The following is a 19,085-nucleotide window of genomic DNA, read 5'->3' on the forward strand; positions in this document are numbered from 1 at the left end:
AAAATTTTCATACCATTGACAAGGCACGTAAACTTGTGAAATGTGCCTCCCACACTATCCGTAAAGATATAAGATACTTACTTACGTTCATATTCCACTCAATATATTATATATACGTGTGTCGGATATTGGACCGGATAATGTGGTACCGCTCTATCTTTATGCGTTTCATTTTGCATCATCTATCGTTTATATTGTGCTAACTCATTTTTCATGTGTGTGGTGTTCTTGTTCTTGAAATGTTTTTCTTCATATTTGCATGACTTATTGGGAACTATTATTTTTTATTATTGTACATATTTTATTTCTATCTGATCTTCAACCTAGCCTAGTTTAACAATCGTAAAGATCTTTAGCTACCTGTCTAACAAGAGGTAACAATGCAAAACCCAAACCCAAAGAGGAGCTTCTAGAGCTGTTGTGACTTGTGGTTACTGAATGAGAAACTATAATTTCCAAATTAACTTTAATCTGGGCGCTGTTGTCTTTTGTAATATAAGTAATACAACTAAGAAAGTTCACAACATCAAAGGAATATTTCTAGTTTTTCCTTTAACTTTTTCTTTTTTAGTATTTGTGTTAGTTCATTAGGGTAAGAATTTCTTGTTTTGATTGTATGTATTAGATTATAATGGGGCTGACATGTATATAAATATAAAAGGCCCAAAATAAATAAATTAATTAAAAAAGGAATATTTAAGAATATCTAAAATATACGAAGCATACCTACATACGAAGGAAAAACTATAAATGATGCTACTGATGATCAGACCTTAGTACATACCTAATTGCTTAATTGTGAAAATATAATTATTATTGTATCAACGATAACTAAGTAGGCTAAGAGTCGTATTACGTGGTGTTTAGGTATTTTGAAATTCAACCACACGTAGTGTAACTTATTATATTTTACCTGGAACTGTGTAATAAAATGTTCCTACCTATTAAATTAATATCTTACTTATATGAATTTTAGAATTATGTTCACTCAAGCCGATTCTAAAAGAAGAGAAATCGGAGATATACAACGACGGTGTCCCCATGATAATAGGGTGTTAAAACCTGCTCCCGCCGCTCATTCGATCAAAATTGTTTACTTTCTCGGCCATAATAGAACTTTCCCTATATAGGTGAAACTGTATCTATCTAGCAGTTAATGTACACGGCTGATTTGATATAAAAACCTTTAGTAAGAAGAGCTATTAATATTTCAAACTATAAGTGATGCCAGCGACTTTGTCCGCGTGGATTTTGGATTTTAAAAATCCTGTAGGAACTCTTCGATCATCCGGGATAAAACGAAATCCGATGTTCGTTTCCCGAATGCAAGCTGTCTCTGTACGAAATTTCGTCAAAATCGGTTAAACAGATGGGCCTTTTAAATATCACGGGAACTCTTTGATTTTCTGGGATAAAAAGTAGCCATATCCGTCCCCGAATCGCAAGCCATCTCAGTACCAAATTTCATCAAAATTGGTTAAACGGATGGGCCGTGAAAAGTTATTTTCGCATTTTATAATATTAGTATGGATTGATGTGCATAATAGGTATCTATTGTAGCAATTATACCCACTACTAGGATTCGATGAGTTAGATATACGTACTCGGTCGAGCATTCACATCATCATTCATCATCAACATTTGCACTATGATATCCCTTTGCGAATTGTCATCAGCTAATATGAACAGATGCTATGGAGCATATAGCACAAATTAAGCTAAGTAGTTATATTAATACCGCTTGAGAAATTCAGCACAATATTACTTGAGTTGACATTATGATAATATTTAAAAACTTTGAAACATTCAACATATCATGCAACCCATTTTAATTTTCTTATACGAAGCCGACCATCTGTGACAGTGTTGTCACGTAAGGAATATATTCCAGTCGAGAAAATATTTTAAATTTTTTCCAGCACGACTGATATTTTAAAATAAATTTTAGAAATAAAACTTTTAAAGTACGCAGGTACGTTACGTCAATTTTAATTTGTCTACACGTCTATAAATAAAATTTTCGCAGTAGGTACCTTTAATATTAGCTAGACCTTGTACTGAAGTTCATTAAAAATGTACCTATAAAATTAACGTATTTAGGTTTTTCATTAAAATAAGGGTGCCTGTCCACTGAAGCGGAGCGGAGCGGAGATGTGATGAACAGACCAATCAGAATGTCGGTAAATAACGTGATAATTTTATTCCGTCACCTAACAATACTCTGGTTGGTCAACTATACACATCTCCGCTCCGCTCCGCTTTAGTGGACAGGCACCTTCACTTGGGCTGTCAGTTCATTCGCACAAAGAAATTTAATTAAACTTAGAAAAGTAATAGCCAGGACCATTTAAAATAAAAAAGCAATTTGTTTTAAGGAAAACACTAGAATTTATTGAATAATTTAATAGATAGTTCTTAATTAAATTGATTCTGGTTATATTATATAGATATTCATAAAGATCTGAGTTACGGTATGTACTTACGGTATTGTTCGACAACATGATTGCAAACATTTTTTTGCGTTTTCTTATTACACTGTTCTGGGATATATATTCTTATTTTTCTCGTTCATTACTTGGCCACTTAGCTTGCCTGAGGAATGTTTTAATAACGCCTGCGCCCTTTTTGTACGATCTGTGAATTAGTTGTGCTCTTAGAAGGTTTTTTGCCGGGTTTTGCATTCAGTTTCATAATGAACACTAGTAATACTACTAGTAGTTTGTAAAGCTCATGCTTTCTTCTCTTCAAAAAAGGTTTGTATCATGTTTCCTACTCAATCTACACCGTTAATATATTTTCAATATCTTATAGTCAGATGCATTGTTGGATTTTTGTTGAAGATTATGAAGCTTTACCATCTTTCCCTACCTTATATTTATTCTAATTGAACTTTTATTTAAATTCCTTGACTATTAAGTATAATATTTTGTTGTACCTAGTTACAGCCTATAAGTAGTCGCTATGAGTGTGTTAAATATTTATCTTGGTGATTAGATGAAACATGTCGATCGGACGAGTTCACGTGCGGCAACAGCAAGTGCATACAGCAGAGATGGGTGTGCGATGGCGACGACGACTGTGGCGATGGCAGCGATGAAGTAAAGTGCCCCACTCCCACTTGCCAGGCGCATAGCCACTTCACCTGCACGGATGGACACTGTATCACGGCACGGTGGAAGTGCGACGGAGACATCGACTGTCCTGATGGAAGCGATGAAGCGGTAAGACCTGCGATGATGTCGCCAAACGCTAACTTTATCGGACGAAATAATAATCAATCGATTAGTAAGCTGTCGATAAGTTACTTAGCAACATTGTCAAACAACCCCTACATGTCGTGACAAATAACAACGTCGCTAAATGACTTAACGGTTACGGACGGACACTGTACACGTTGGAGGTGTGATGGAGACATCGACTACCCTGGTGGAAGTGATAAAGCGGTAAGACGCGTCTCCAAACCCTAACAAGGGCCCTATTCTCTATCGGTCGAAATTAATACAAATTAATCTATCAGTAATCTGTCGTTAAGTTACTAAGCTAACATTGTCAAAAAAGACCACAAGTAGTTGCAGTTTTTGACAAATAAGATCGTTATGTAACTTTAGGGCTGATTATTATCTACTGAGAGAATTGATTAGTTTTATTATTATTAATTTCGGCCATATTATATAATCATGAATGCCGTATGGCCTATATGACATTCTAAACTCTTAATGTACTCTTGTAACATCGAACGGTCTTTTCATATAAAAACTGCCTTTGATGTTATTAATCGCGGTCAAGAGCAAGATACCTAACGTTTTTCAAAATGATTCTTTACAACAGCTCTTATCGAACAATCTCCTTCAAGCCTTCTTCATGTACACGCGACACTGGCTAAAGAACCTGCGCCTATTTGGTACGCCTAGAACCCATTATTTGGGAGTTGAATGGAAGATACAGTTTTGAATGACATAGTCAATAGTAACAGTACGTTTATGAGTAAATTAACCACATTGTTCAATAAACCTATAGGTTACATAAAAAATGAATATCTTAGCGTTTAAACTACCGTGAGTGAAAAACCTGAGTGAGTGAGTGACGTGAGTACCTTGAAAAAGGACCCCGTATGGGTTCGAAACTAGTCGGGCGAACGTCGACTAAACACGTGAGTACAGCCGTGGACAGATATTATTTAAAATGAATATCATAAAAATACCAAGTTAAAGTTGCTAGAAGAAGTTCTAACATTGAAGAATAAGGATAGATTTTTGAATAGGTATCTACTTTATAAGATTTACTATAATTAGTCACAGCTATTTTTTTCTTTTAATTAGGTATTGAATTAATCTTAACCTAAGCAAGAATAATTAAGCAGGTACATCCAGTCAGTCAAAAACTGTTTCATTTAATTAACATAACTCAATTTCTTCTCTCAACGAACAGTTGACAACTTTACGAAATAAATTTAGCAAGCGACGTAAAAGTTACTAACTATTCATGACTTTGAAGTTTGAAGCAGAGGTAGGTGAACTACATTTAGAAGTACGTAATGTTAATTTGAAGACGTCATAATATTACCAAATTGCTTAATCTTCTCTCGTCGGTCCCTTAATTTTGAGGATCGTAGCTCCCTCGGGATCACCTTCTTCACGATGTTGCGCCTGTTGGAGGCCGTACAGAAGGCATTGCAAAAGGGTGTTTCGACCGCTTCTCGTATCTGATCGGACCAACGCGACGTCTCGGGCTTCATCCGCGGGGTCTCTTTCCACCGGTCATGCCAGTGATCAACAGTTTCTTTTTGCTACTCGCGTTTTTCCTAGCAATGGCTTCCAATCCGTTCCAACTGCAATCCAAATTGCTTAATAGGCAATTTTTTAATGCATTTTGAATGGCAATCAATAAACAGAACGGTCCATGAAGTATTTAAAATTCCAAAACGTGTTAACAGATCACAGTCTAACTGTAACTTTTATTGTTTTTTATATGTTAACTCTATAACTGATGAACCGGTCTTGAAGTTTGGCACAGATATACTTAGCTTGCATCCTAACGACAGACATAGGATACTTTTTATTCCGGGAAAAGATAGGGCTTCCATGTGAGCGAAGATAAAGTCTACGCGTACTATGCTACAATTACGTGTATTTTTTTTATTACAGAAATGTCCGTCGCCGCCAGTAGTGATATCACCATGCATTGCCACGGAATTCGAGTGTAAAGATCGCATGACATGCGTACACAGGGCGTGGGTGTGTGATGGGGATCGTGACTGTCCCGACGGTGGGGACGAATCCCCTGAAATCTGCCACGGAAACCACACGTGCAGGCTAGACCAGTTCCAGTGCAAAGATCGCAGTTGCATTCCTGGAGCGTTCTATTGTAATGGAGAAAAAGACTGTCCGGATGGCAGCGATGAAGTAAACTGCAGTAAGTATTAACTATTTGTGTAAATCAAAATTTACTCTGAACTCGTATTGAATTCCAGTATATAAGTATAAGCCACTTGCTCCTAATTCACAACCAATGAACATACTATGATACATCCATCCATACTAATATTATAAATGTGAAAGTGTGCATGTCTGTCTATCACGGCCCAAAAGTTAGGTAACCGAAACTTAAACTTCTTATTTTCAGCCCGACCAAAACCAGTGTGCGATAAGAAGACAGAATTCGACTGCGGTGGCGGAATGTGCATACCGCTATCCAAGGTATGCGACAAGCATCCAGACTGTCCAAACTTTGAAGACGAGCCTACTAACCGATGTGGAGAAGACGAATGTGCCAAAAACAACGGCGGATGTACGCAAAGATGCGTAGATACGCCTGTTGGATACTACTGTGATTGCGAAAAGGGGTACAAGCTGACTGACAACAAAACTTGTGAAGGTAAATAAATAGATCAAGTATTTTTATGTTCTGTACTTAGTTACATGCATGCGTGATGAAAAGCAACGATGCGGTGCAGGTTGCAACGCGCTTGCCCAGATATTTATTTACTCTTGCCTAGAAGGTTGATATCTACTCAAGTTATACGTTACTCTTGCCTGGTAAGTAGATATCTACTCAAGTTATACGTGGTAGGAAACACGGATGCCAAAAGGGCTTGTCACAGGTTTTGTACCAGAAACGTACGTACAAAACTTAGGTACAAAATCATTTTCTACGAGTAGTTTTGACCTCAACCATGAGTATATGGTTTTATGATAGATGAATTAGAATAATTCATCTGAGCATATATCTTAAGGAAGGCAAAGCTCAGTTGCAATAATGCTAAAACAATAATTACTTTCTCCAAGCTATAAAATTATTTAAATAATTTGATGAAATGTGTAGCACTTGGTTTACATCGTTAAATCACAAATGAGTGACCGTATTTAATAGCTGTGTAATTTTAATTAGGTCCAAACATTTCCGACTGGATTGTCTTTAATTTATGCGATATAATTAAGTTCACAAATCCTGGGCCTATGTTCGCGTCGAACTAGATTACTCGCTCCGTTCTGCTTTAGCAGAAATTAGCATTATTGGATCCTAAAGCTGATCCGGTGCGGTTTGGTTGGTACTTAACATGAATGGCCCCTAATCTGTTTGGTAAAGCGAACAAGACTATATTGTACCCGGATAGTAGTGCCAATCAACCGGATAGAATTTAGAATGCATTAATTGGGCACGTAAACTAGACAATGAGAGGATTGTTACGGTATTTATTCGAATAAGTAATACGAAGTTATTTCGGGTAATTTTAGATAGTCCAGAATAATCATACACACATACAATCATACACACACTGTTGTAATTTTATTTTATTATTGTATATACCTACATTTATTCTAACTCTATTCTGTTAAAATAGTTTAATTATAATTTTAAGTAATCTCTTTTGGCCTTCTGTTATACCTAGATTTAAATTTAAATAATAATTATGTATTTGCGCTGTTGATTACTTTCAAATAAACAAAATAAAAATAAAAATAAAGAATTGCATTTACGACACATTAAAGACTAGCTTGTAATGAATTAAGAATCAACTAATACGACCATTGGAACTATTAAATACTTGAAAGAAATAAATTAAGAGTCAACTTGGACGTTCATTGGAACTATTAAAGACTTGCACGAAATAAATTAAGAGTCAAATTGGACGTCCATTGGAACTATTAAAGACTTGCATGAAATAAATTAAGAGTCAACTTGGACGTCCATTGGAACTATTAAAGACTTGCACGAAATAAATATTAAGAGTCAACTTGGATGTCCATTGGAACTATTAAAGACTTGCACGAAATAAATATTAAGAGTCAACTTGGACGTTTATTGGAACTATTAAAGACTTGCACGAAATAAATTAAGAGTCAAATTGGACGTTTAAATTGGAACTATTAAAGACTTGCACGAAATAAATTAAGAGTCAACTTGGACGTCCAATGGAACTATTAAAGACTTGCACGAAATAAATTAACACACAACTTAGACGTTCATTGAAACAGCTATTAAAGACTTGCACGAAATAAATTAAAAGTCAACCTAGACGCCCCTATTGGAGCATTAATATTAAAGACTTGTCCGAAATAAATTAAGAGTCAACTTGGCCGCCCTTAGAAACTATCGCTTCTTTTCATCAGCTGAGCAGCTTACATTCCGAACATAGAAACAGCAGCAGCAGCAGCTTAGCTGCTTAAATTTGTTTTGGATAATTATTTTTAAAGAAGTTTATGCTCTTGATTAAAATAACTTTCAACAAATTACTAAATGCACGCATATTTCTCTTTCAGATATTGACGAATGCTTAGATCCGGGAGCCTGTTCTCAAATCTGTATTAATGAAAAGGGCACATTCAAATGCGAGTGCCATTCTGGCTACGCAAGGGACCCAAGGGATAGAACCCGCTGCAAGGCGACTGAAGGCCATCCCTCACTTCTATTCGCAAGACGTTTTGATATAAGAAAGATCAGCCTGGATCATCACGAAATGGTGGCCATAGTAAATGAGACAAAATCAGCTACTGCTCTTGATTACGTCTTCAGAACCGGCATGATCTTCTGGAGTGATGTCATAGAAGAAAAGATTTATAAGTAAGTTTCATTTCTTACTCCATTGAGGTGATCTCATACAATAAAAGAAAGTCCTCACTAACTCATTGACTGACTCATCAACACCCAATACTCAACTAAAAAACTGAACTGAAAAAGCTGAATTTTTTTTGAGGTTCCGTTCATAATGTACTTCGAATAAGGTCGGATTTTTTAAATTTCCACGGAAGAAGAGCTGTGGGTGGTTGTTGTTTGTATAAATAAATAAAATCAATACAAAATAACTTCCGTTGAACAAACTTAGTACCTAAATGATTTCCGTTAACGATTATGATTTCGGAGAAATGTAATAAGAAGGAATATTTTAGAAATAATCACCAATAAAAGAAAGAAATCGTGAGCCGCAGTACTCAATAATGTACCTAATTTTTTTTTGAGAATTACCCTCAAAAATAAATTTAGCCACATAAGATAATTATTCTAACAACGTGACTCAATTCTGTAAATACGTAGAAATTTTAGTTAATGACTAGCTTATGCTCGAGACTTCGTCCGCGCGGACTACACAAATTTAAAACCCCTATTTCACCTCCTTAGGGGTTGAATTTTTAAAAATCCTTTCTTAGCGGATGCCGACGTCATAATAGCTATCTGCATGCCAAACAGCCCGATCCGTCCAGTAGTTTGAGCTGTGCGTTGATAGATCAGTCAGTCAGTCAATCCCCTTTTATATATTTAAATGTGGTTAAAGCAAAAAATAATGTTTACAACTAATGTTTACAGGGCTCCAATAGACGAAGGCAGTCAGCGGACGGTCGTGATAGGCGATCAGCTCATCACTTCAGACGGACTTGCGGTGGACTGGATATATAACCATCTCTACTGGACGGACACTGGCAAGAACCACATTGAGCTATCTGATCTGCAGGGAAACATGAGGAAGATCCTCATCCGGGACAAGCTTGAAGAGCCACGTGCGATTGCACTGAATCCGATTGACGGGTAAAACTATTTATAACCATTATGAAATTATAGTCTAGAATGATGAAGATGGACAGACTGATCTAATATACATACTCTAGTCATGTTTCAGTCATGTTTATCATCATCATTTCCGTTAAATTATTCCGAATTTACATACAAATTTTTGAATCCATGAAAGGACCACTGATTTGGAAAAATGTGCAGAATTTCAGCTTTTACAGTAAGATTAAAAATTAATGCCCTATTTATTATGGATTTATTATTCCGAAAAAGGCCATGGTTTAAAATATCTAAAAACAGTGTGTGTATTGCTGCCGCTTTCCTTCTTTTATACATTGTGAGTAGATGGTTCAATTTAATTAATTATTAATGGTGGAAGTAATAATGCCTAGCGCCATCTGGTGTAGAATAGGCAGAGAGTTATTTAGCGAAACGTTTTAGAGCCATCTAGTATTATTTCGTATTTCGACTAAACTTTTCTTTATTTTGCTCAGTTTTTAGAGCCTTTAAATAAATAGTTATGGGGGCAAAAAGAGCGGGGTATGAATCACCAACTCAGTACATTAGCCACGGATAATTTTAGAAACGTGTCAAACATTGTGAGTGCCTATAGCGCCATTTGGCATCGAAAGGCTTATTATTTCGTAAAACTTTTCTTTATTATTTTCAGTTTTTAGAGCCTTTAGACCCCTGAAACTTTTTTATCTGAAAACTATAGAATATAGCAATTCCGAGAATAAAACACTCTTTGCTGCACATTGATTTTTGGCACATAATTACTAAAAAAAATTAGTTATTTTTACGCAAAGCACAGACAAAAATTACTTTCTAAAACGTGTGTACAAAGTTTGTAAAACAAAAAAAAACAGTAGGTATACAATGAATGAATGATAATTTAGGATTGAATGAGTATAAAATAAGCTAGTAATAATGTAGTCAATTTTATAATCTTTATGATAAGTAGGAATTATTTAATGCGCAGTACGCATTTAGGGGCAATCCTCTGTGTTTTTTTTGCAATGCGTGCTACTTAATATAATTTTTTTTGTATGTTGATAATAAATTTAAAAAAAAAGTTACATCTAGTTTGATTAGTTAATATCTAAATAAAAACCAAACTACGTTGGTACGGAGCCAGTGACGGAGAGTCTCCTGTTAGATATAGGTATTTTGGCTTTAGACCGAAGCTTTCAGAATAATAATAGTTTCTTTATACTTAGATTTTGTAGAAAGTAAAAATATTTTATGCCTAACAGATGGATGTACTGGACCGACTGGGGACAGGTGCCCAAGATCGAGCGTGCTGGTATGGACGGCTCACACAGACAAACCATAGTGTCCTACGACGTCAAATGGCCTAATGGGCTCACGTTAGATCTAGTGAGAAAAAGAGTGTACTGGGTAAGAGGCTTTACATTAATACTCATTTGCTACTTTTTACAGTACCCGTAGTACAAGATTTTACGTCTCACCAAACCAAACCAAATTCGAGAGTCGAAATACTTCCGCGTTACAGTAAACTGGATCTTAAATGCCTTGTTTTAAAGCACAAGTTTGTCTACACTTCTACAGCCAGCGCTCCAAGCGGAAACATTGCGAAATTAAAATCAGTGGCATTGAATATTTGACTTCAATTCAAGGCTGTTTAGGTCCATTTTACTGTAACGCGGAAGTATTTCGACTCTCGAATTTGGTTTCGTTTGGTGAGACGTAAAATCTTGTACTACGGGTACTGATAATTATAGTTCGCGACAGGTCGAGATAGTTTTTTTTTTTAAATTGCTAATTCCTTTTTCCCAGGTCGATGCGAAACTGAACACAATTTCATCGTGCAACTACGACGGCACAGCTCGACGCGTCGTCCTCTACTCCACAGACTTCCTGCGACACCCGTTTTCCATCACCACCTTTGAGGACTGGGTGTATTGGACCGACTGGGACAAGACGGCTGTTTACCGCGCCAACAAATTCAATGGAAAGGAGGTTGAAGCGATAACATCTACGCATGCGGTAATTATAAATCTTCTACTTTTGCTTCTAATACGGTATTTGACAACTAGTCAAATCAGTAACTTTTTATCAAACGTCAAAACGCGCACTTAGTATGCGATATTCTATGGAATACTGGAATGTGACGTCACATCATAATGACGTACTTTTTCAGTTTAATCGATAATTTAAAATGGTTATTACACTTAAAACTTACAAAGGGCGTGGATTTAACGTATTTTGGAGGGCCTCTATTTAATGATAACTGAGAAATAATTTATTTTTGATGTAGTCAAATACCCAATCCAAGCGGTGATAGCCTAGTGGTTAAGACGTCCGCTTCCTATTCGGGAGGTCACTCGGGGGTTCGATACCGGGCTTTTCGGGCGACCTCTGACTTTTCGAAGTTATATGCGTTCTAAGCAATTAAATATCACTTGCTTTAACGGTGAAGGATAATAAGTATGTGAGCAAACCTTCATATCTGAGAGTTCTCCATAATATTCTCAATGAAGTGAAGTCTGCTAATCCGCACTTGGCCAGCGTGGTGGACTACGGCCAAACCCTTCTCATTCTGAGAGGAGACCCGTGTTCAGTAGCGAGCCGGCACGGTGGTGGGTTGATATAGATGATGATGATAAGATGTTTGATAAACTATAGTACGCGACAGGTCGATATGGAAATCGGGGAGGTGACGTCCCGCACACCCGAACAGCCCCCGCGTTAACCCGGTGTAGGCGAACGCCGGTGACATGTGAGTGTGCGGGGCGTCCCCCTGCCTCATAAGCTCCTATTGTCATCTCAACCTGTTGCGGACAATAGATTGCTTCCGAATTTTTCTAACTTTCTGCCCGTTTAACTGATTTTGACGTAGGTAATTAGGTGTAGTTAGACAGATATAAGCTTGCTTCACGGGGCCATCCCCGCTATATATGCTACTTTTCATCCCGGAAACTCAAAGATTTTCTACGAGATTTAAAAACCTAGACCCACGCAGGCTTAGTCGCGAGCATCATCAAATAATTACAATAATTAAGTGAAGATCCTGGAAGACCCATAAACAAGAGTTTTTTAAAGATTTGCTCAAGAAGTTTTTGTTCTTCGCGATAATTAAAGTTTTTGTTAAATGCGTATTTAAAGATCTAAAAATAGTATTTAAAAACCTAAAGCAATTGATGTTTACAATTATTGTTGGATTAATGCGATCAATTACTTAATCATAATATAAATTTATGAATTATATCTAGTAATTCAGCATTTTATGATAACACCATACCTACCTTATGTAATGAAAATATAAGAAGTGTTTTGTTTTGGTAATTTATCTGTACCTAGTAACTTTGGTAATAATTTCATTTATTTATTTGGTATTTATCATGTGAGTATTATTATTAAATACTCTATTGCACAATTTCCCCATACAGAATTAAATGGTAATTGTTAAGTAGGTAGATTGACTTTTTTGAACAAAAGAGCACAAGAGTTCCCAATCCAATCCAATCCAATCTATCAGTCTGTTTGCGTCCACTGCTGGACATAGGCATTTCCAAGAGCGCGCCACCAAACACGGTCCTCAGCCTTCCTCATCCACCCGCTCCCCACCACCTTCTTCAGATCATCGGTCCAGCGGGCTGGAGGTCGTCCCACACTGCGCTTACCGTTACGCGGTGTCCTCTCCAAGAGTTCCCACAGGATTTTAATAAAAGCGGTCAAGTGCGAGTCGAACTCGAAGATTTCCATACCATCGTACAAGAACATTTTTTAAAATTAACCAACAAACTTACAAAATTCGCACTCTTTCTTTGTCATATTATAGTATAGATTATAACTCATAAAATTTAACTCCTCACGCGCCTTTTTAACTTTTTGTGTCAAATTTCATGTCAAAAGTACGATTTTAGTCCTTATTTTAAGGGAAGTGTAAACTTTACTTTTGACATTACAGTTGACCCATAGAGTTAAAATGGCGGGTGAGGAGTCATTTTTTACGGACAATAGGTTCCTATTTGTGAACATAAACTGAAGTAAAATATTTCATAAACAATCAGTTTTAAAGAAAACATCAAGTGCATTTAATATAATGATCTTCAAGAGATTATCCCTTGAGATAATAATTATTTTAGCTACGAATAGATGAACTTCTTGATATTTAGGAACTAGATGATGCCATCCGCGTGGTTTTTTTTTAATCCCGTGGGAACTTTTTCATTTTCTGGTATAAAAAGTAGCCTACGTCCTTCCCCGGTATGTAAGCTAACTCTGTACCTACCAAATTCCATCAAAATCTGTTAGAATGTCTAGCTGTGAAAAGCTAGCAACAGCCAGACCGACAGACAGAGACAATATCGCATTTATAATATTAGTATTGATAAGCGTCGTTTTTTTTTATATTTACCTATCATATCTTTTTATTACAATTCATCCTCTAATTGGTGTAATTTGACCAGTCTTATAAATCACTCTATTGTTATAATGATAATTGATAGTGATCTTTAATATTTTGTTCTGAAACAGCTTCAAAATCCGATGGTGATTCACGTGTACCATCCGTACCGGCAACCCGATGGTGTGAACCACTGCGCAGCAGTCAACGGCCACTGTTCACATTTGTGCCTGCCAGCGCCTCGGATAGGCCCCAACTCGCCCAAAGTTTCCTGCTCCTGCCCCAACGGTTTACGCCTTATGCCTGACAACCAGATGTGCGTCGAAGACAGTAAGTGTGATTTTCTATCATTTTTACGTTGAGACGTCAAACCGTTACCGCTATTTTACATGGAAAGTAACGATGCGATTTAAGATTCTCTGCTGCGCCAGAAAGGTACCTAATAGAATATAGACCTTTCTGGCGCAGGCAGTAATGAGCGATATGGTCTTTGTTTGGTTCCTATATCTAATTTATGTTCTTGCTAAACCTTCTTTTTGCCAACGAATGAAAGAAACCGGACATATTTGCCGTTAGTGTAATCAACAAAAGGATTAAAGCCACGTTAAATCTATACAATTTTGTGGACGCTAAAAAGTGTTGCTACGTGAAAAGTGGCGATGAAATTATTACGGTTTTGGTAATGATCACATGGTCATTATAGTTCATAGCTATTATAACGATCATGAAAGATAAACTAAGTAGTTATATATGAGTACTAGTTATATATGAGTATTGTGTGATGCAGTTTATTAATGGATAGAATTAAGAGGATGCGCTGAACCTACCTGTAATAATAAACTAAGGATTGAAATGACGATAAAATAAGTACTACATCGAAGGTAATATAACAACTGTAATTTAAAAATGTGTTGGAAAAGTGGGGTTTTAGTGAAATATATAAAATTCATGTTTTATTTAATAGAAATCCGGAAGCACCTGTGCAAATCATTTTCTGATAGCGATCAATAATTATGTTATTATTAGTAGGCAACTTAATTCGCTGCCACTCGCATATGGCTTAAGATTTATATCGCCATTATTATTCATTTTCCAATCACAAACAAGATACTTATTTATCAAGATTACTTATAAGTTAAGTAGTCCATTATAAAAACTGATGTACCTACGTCAAACTACGCAATAATTCAAATTATTGTTGTAGATTCATTAATTATTCTGTCGTCATTTTGTACCACGGTTGACTGAGACGTGGTTAGGATGTGTGCATGGAAGTAGGAAGTACTTAGATGTACTAAGTACCTAAATTAGTACCAGATTTCACGACTGCTAAGAAACTTGTAATTAAATAAAAAGTTGAGGCTTCACCTACACTGGCAGGCGTCAAATTCTAGATCTGGTCTAGATTTGACGCTGGGCACTTAGGCTATGAAACGACGTGGTATCTTTGATTTCACGTCACCCCTAGCCTAATATTTAATAGATAATTAGGTATCAATTCAGGACAAAAACAAAGTTTCCTCATTCTAGTGCACCCTGTAATTTGAATTCATTCGTAGTTTGAACAGTAAAAACCATTACTATAGTCCGCGACAGGTCGAGATGGCAATCGGGGTATGAGGCGGGGGGACACACCGCACGTCACCCGTGCTCGCCCGTACCGGTTTAGCGCAAGTGCTGTGCGGGGTGTTCCCTCCCGTCGGGGTTGGCAATCGTGCCATCTCGACCTGTCGTGTAGCTACCTACGTATATTAGCAAAATCGCACCAGACAACAGCTAGTTCAAAATAATTTAAAGCTGTTCGTTCTGGTTGCCTTACTGATTGCTCCATCTGTCGACAATTGAGTGGGGTCAATAAAAACTCATTAATTGTCATTGGCATCCTTCACGATTGATTAAAGTCCCTGACAATACTGGACCTCCAGTCATCAGGAATGCGAGCAGCTAAAGTGGGATGAAAATTGTTACAAGACCATCTTAGTACGAGATAACATCAACGATTAAAATTCTCGCACTAATAAATAGTCAGACGATTTGAGAATAGCGACTCAATGTTTTCTGAACGATGTCAATGAAGCTGATTTACAAGCTATTTAGTTTTCAATCATTTTGTTTACTGTTATCAAAAGGCAATAAGAAACATACCTACGTAAATCATATTGGCATCCGATTCCGACAGTGCATCACTTTATAGATTTATTCAGTGGACTCAACTCAATGATGCCTTGTATCCTAATCATTAGTCAATTAAATCTTCGTTAAATTTTTTAACTGTTTTTTAATATAGGTAGATGTAAAAGTAGCATACCAGTCACCGATTGAAAATTACGTCATTTTTCAACATCGCGGTCGTTTCCAAACTCTGAGTCTGAACTATCGTGCAGATGATATCATTCTATGCTTATAATCCGATGCTGGTAATCCGATGCTGATTCTAAGGATTTTATTGATTACATGTCAAAATAATGCCAATAGTTAGGTACTTATTTATGCAGTAGGTACCTACAGGTAGAATTTGTTGAAAAGAAAAAAAAACTAATACTTACGACTCTAAAATGTAATAATACTCATTAAAATGAAATAAAACCCGACAAGTGCGAAACCATCGTACAAGAAAATATGTAACTTTTTTAATTTGATGGCGGCCATTTTGAAATTTTTATTATTTGTTGTTATAGCGGCAATATAGAAATACGCATTTTGTGAAAATACACCCCGCTGACATACAGACAGATGGACGCACGGACGGACAGCGAGCGGAGGCTTAGTAAATACTTAGTATTTAGTAATAGTCTCGTTGGTACCCTTCGGACCCTTATGATTAACTACTATCTACTTAATATATAAAGGCGAAGGCCGACGCCTAAAGGAAGCTGTGTGTGTGTATGTCCGCTTGTAACTACTGAATGGCTCAACCGATTTTGATAAATGATACGTCATTAGATTCGTCTTGATGACGCGAATGTCACTGGGTACCTGAAATTCTTAAAAAAATCACAATGGCGGATTTTATGCGCTACAATTTATGAATCTTTTTTAATAGGAATCGGGATTCCGCAACTATAAGTATCCTATGAGAGTTTAGAACAAATTCCGAATAAACGTAAACGACGCAGTGTGCTGTACCTACCTAACCTACGCACCTATTTATACGTTAAGTACTTAAGTAAATGCCTACCGGATATACATATTTGCTCCTGTAAAAACGATTTCTCATTTTGGTTTTTGAATTGAATTTTTTGTCTTAAAGAATATTTGGTATGGTTGGAGAATTTTTTCCACTAGCAGTAATTATAACTTAGCAATAATTAAGTAGGTAAACTTACTGACGTATGTTATGTTCTAACTTAATTAACGGCATTGAATTGATAATAATGTAACGTTACGACTGTCCTAAAAACGAAGGTCATACGTAGGTAGTTCTTGTAGATATTATTAAATAAGTAGGTATATTTAATCCTACAATTTGTGCGCTATGTTTCGACGTTCAAAATGATTATGTTGCATTTACGCCAGAAACCTTTGCGTTTCGAGTAGACACTAAGAAATACCAAGGTCATTAGGATTTCTTTATCTTTTTAAAATAATAACATTCAGCTTACAATATATTGCTATTTTTAGCAAAGAAGGCGGTGCGGCTTATTGAGTCTGTGTAGGCACAGAATATATTATAATAGTACTAGTGTAGGTTAAGTCCGAGAGTTTTATTTGGTTTAGGAATCCAGACGGAACGGATGGCTAGAGGCTTGCTTAATTAAGCCTACTCTGATGCATCTATATATCTACTTATCATAAATTTTATATGATCAATTAATCTATCAATCAACAAATCTTTCAAAAGAGCAACCGCCGAGTTTCTTGCTGGTTCTTCTCGGTAGGAAAGGCATTCCAAACCAGTGATAGATGTACTTATTTGACGATTCAAAAGTACTTGTAAAAGTTTAATTAAATGAAAAATATTTCTACTCTATTCTATTCTAATCAGCATGTTTGCGTCCACTGCTGGACATAGTCCTTCCTGAGAGTGCGCCATCACACTCGGTGGTACGTCTTCCTCATCCACCCACTTCCCGCTGTCTTCAAGGTCTGAGAGTTCCGTACTCGGGTATTTTTTTCGACATTTTGCATAATAAATCAAAAATCTATATATATAAAATTCAAAGTCCCGACTGACTGACTGACTGACTGACATATATATCAACGCACACCCTAAACCGTTGGCCCTAAAGACATGAAATTTGGAGGGTCTATTCTTTGTATAGAGTAGGTATCCACTAAGAAAGGATTTTTCTAAATTCCACCCCTAAGTGAGTTAAATGGGGGATGGAAGTTTGTATGAAAGTCCGTCATTTTTCAAGTTATTTGCATGAAAATTGGTATTTGGGTTTTCGGACACAAATGAAGAATGAAATAGGGGATGAAAGTTTGTATGGGAAAGTTTTAATTATTGATATTATTAACTTGAAATTTGAAAAGTAGGTTTTTTCTTGAGGTTAGGTGTCAGTTAAGAACCCCCCCCCCCACACAGAGATGAAATGGGGGTTTGGGGGTTGGAAGGTTTTGCTGGTGCAGGTCCGCGTGCGCGTCCTGTGCCATTTGTTTTTTGTAGGTCACGCAGGCGAAGCCGCGGGCAGACGTTAGTTATGCATAAAAATATTTTTTTTAGAATGTACAGGTAAAGCCATAATTGGCAAACGAATAAAAGACATCCGTTGTTGGCTCTATCTATCTGAAGTTTCTGCTATAAGTGTTCATTCTATTTATTACTTAAATGAAGTGGTAATAGTCAACTTGAGTTTTATGTTCGACAAATTAACACTATTATCATAAAAACGTAAACACAATATTTACAATATAGAAGAAGATATTTTAGGATTGAATAACATATTAGTAAAAGGTGTCAAAAAATAAAGACAAATAGTTAAAACTTCTTATAAAGAATTCCGTGTTTGTTAATTATTGTTACTGAGGTCTCTGTCTAACCCACTAAAGAAATAGCTCTTTCATATACGGAAAATTTAATTAAGTAGTCAGTAAATTCCTAAACGTTTTAACATTAGGTAAAGGTCGTCTGTAGTTTTGGTAGGTAACGACATTGTACACTACATAATTGGTATGCAACGTAACGTTGCTTTAGGAACTGGTATTTCTTAATAATGAGAATTTCTTGCATTCTCAGGCATAAGAATATGATATAAGTTAAAACCTTTCACTGAGATTTTCGCGGATTTATAAATTTTTGGCCTCCTCCACCTCGACATTTTCACTGAAGTGCTGTTAAACTTTTTCAAGAAACTAAGAGGATTTTATTTTCAAAAGAAATTAGAAATATAAAGGAGATCGCCCGTGAACGGGCCCTCTTTTGTGGCGTCGTGTCAAAACTTAAATTAATTTTTTTTAATGTGTTATTTTTTTACGATTATGTTTTATAACGACTTTTTTTCACTCTATTATTGAAAATATCTACAATTACAGTTAGAATCGTAAACATGCATTTATTTTAAAGAAGTATTAATTAAATATAACCTCAATATCAGCAGAATAAAAAATAAGATTTCTTTATAACCAGGGTGAATAAATAGAAATCGTTTGCAGAATATAAAGAGTTAATTATTTGCCTACAAAATAAAATTAAAACCATGGTGACATAACAATTATATTAGGGGGGCCCAAAGCTCCTAAGAAAATGGGCAATCTCTTTTCACTTAAT

The 19,085-nt window shown here is 36.2% G+C and overlaps 2 protein-coding genes across 14 annotated transcripts in view; both read left to right on the forward strand.

The window, feature by feature from the left end:
- The window catches only part of LpR1 (Lipophorin receptor 1), a 232,665-nt gene that overhangs the window by 198,341 nt on the left and 15,239 nt on the right, over positions 1-19,085 (forward strand). For all 13 annotated transcript variants that reach the window (XR_004674959.2, XM_034979393.2, XM_034979412.2 and 10 more), the window contains 8 exons: positions 2,995-3,221; positions 5,145-5,412; positions 5,623-5,874; positions 7,761-8,061; positions 8,803-9,021; positions 10,260-10,404; positions 10,804-11,013; positions 13,507-13,705. Coding sequence is in view for 12 of the 13 variants with exons in the window: in XM_034979393.2 (XP_034835284.1) it covers positions 2,995-3,221; positions 5,145-5,412; positions 5,623-5,874; positions 7,761-8,061; positions 8,803-9,021; positions 10,260-10,404; positions 10,804-11,013; positions 13,507-13,705 (1,821 nt within the window). In the remaining variant the exon portion in view is untranslated. The remainder of the gene's footprint in view (positions 1-2,994; positions 3,222-5,144; positions 5,413-5,622; positions 5,875-7,760; positions 8,062-8,802; positions 9,022-10,259; positions 10,405-10,803; positions 11,014-13,506; positions 13,706-19,085) is intronic.
- The window catches only part of LOC138404005 (uncharacterized), a 209,098-nt gene that overhangs the window by 8,846 nt on the left and 181,167 nt on the right, over positions 1-19,085 (forward strand). The window lies entirely within an intron of this gene.

This window comes from Maniola hyperantus, chromosome 2 (assembly GCF_902806685.2).
Source record: "Maniola hyperantus chromosome 2, iAphHyp1.2, whole genome shotgun sequence".
In the NCBI taxonomy this organism is placed as follows: Eukaryota; Metazoa; Arthropoda; class Insecta; order Lepidoptera; family Nymphalidae; genus Maniola; species Maniola hyperantus.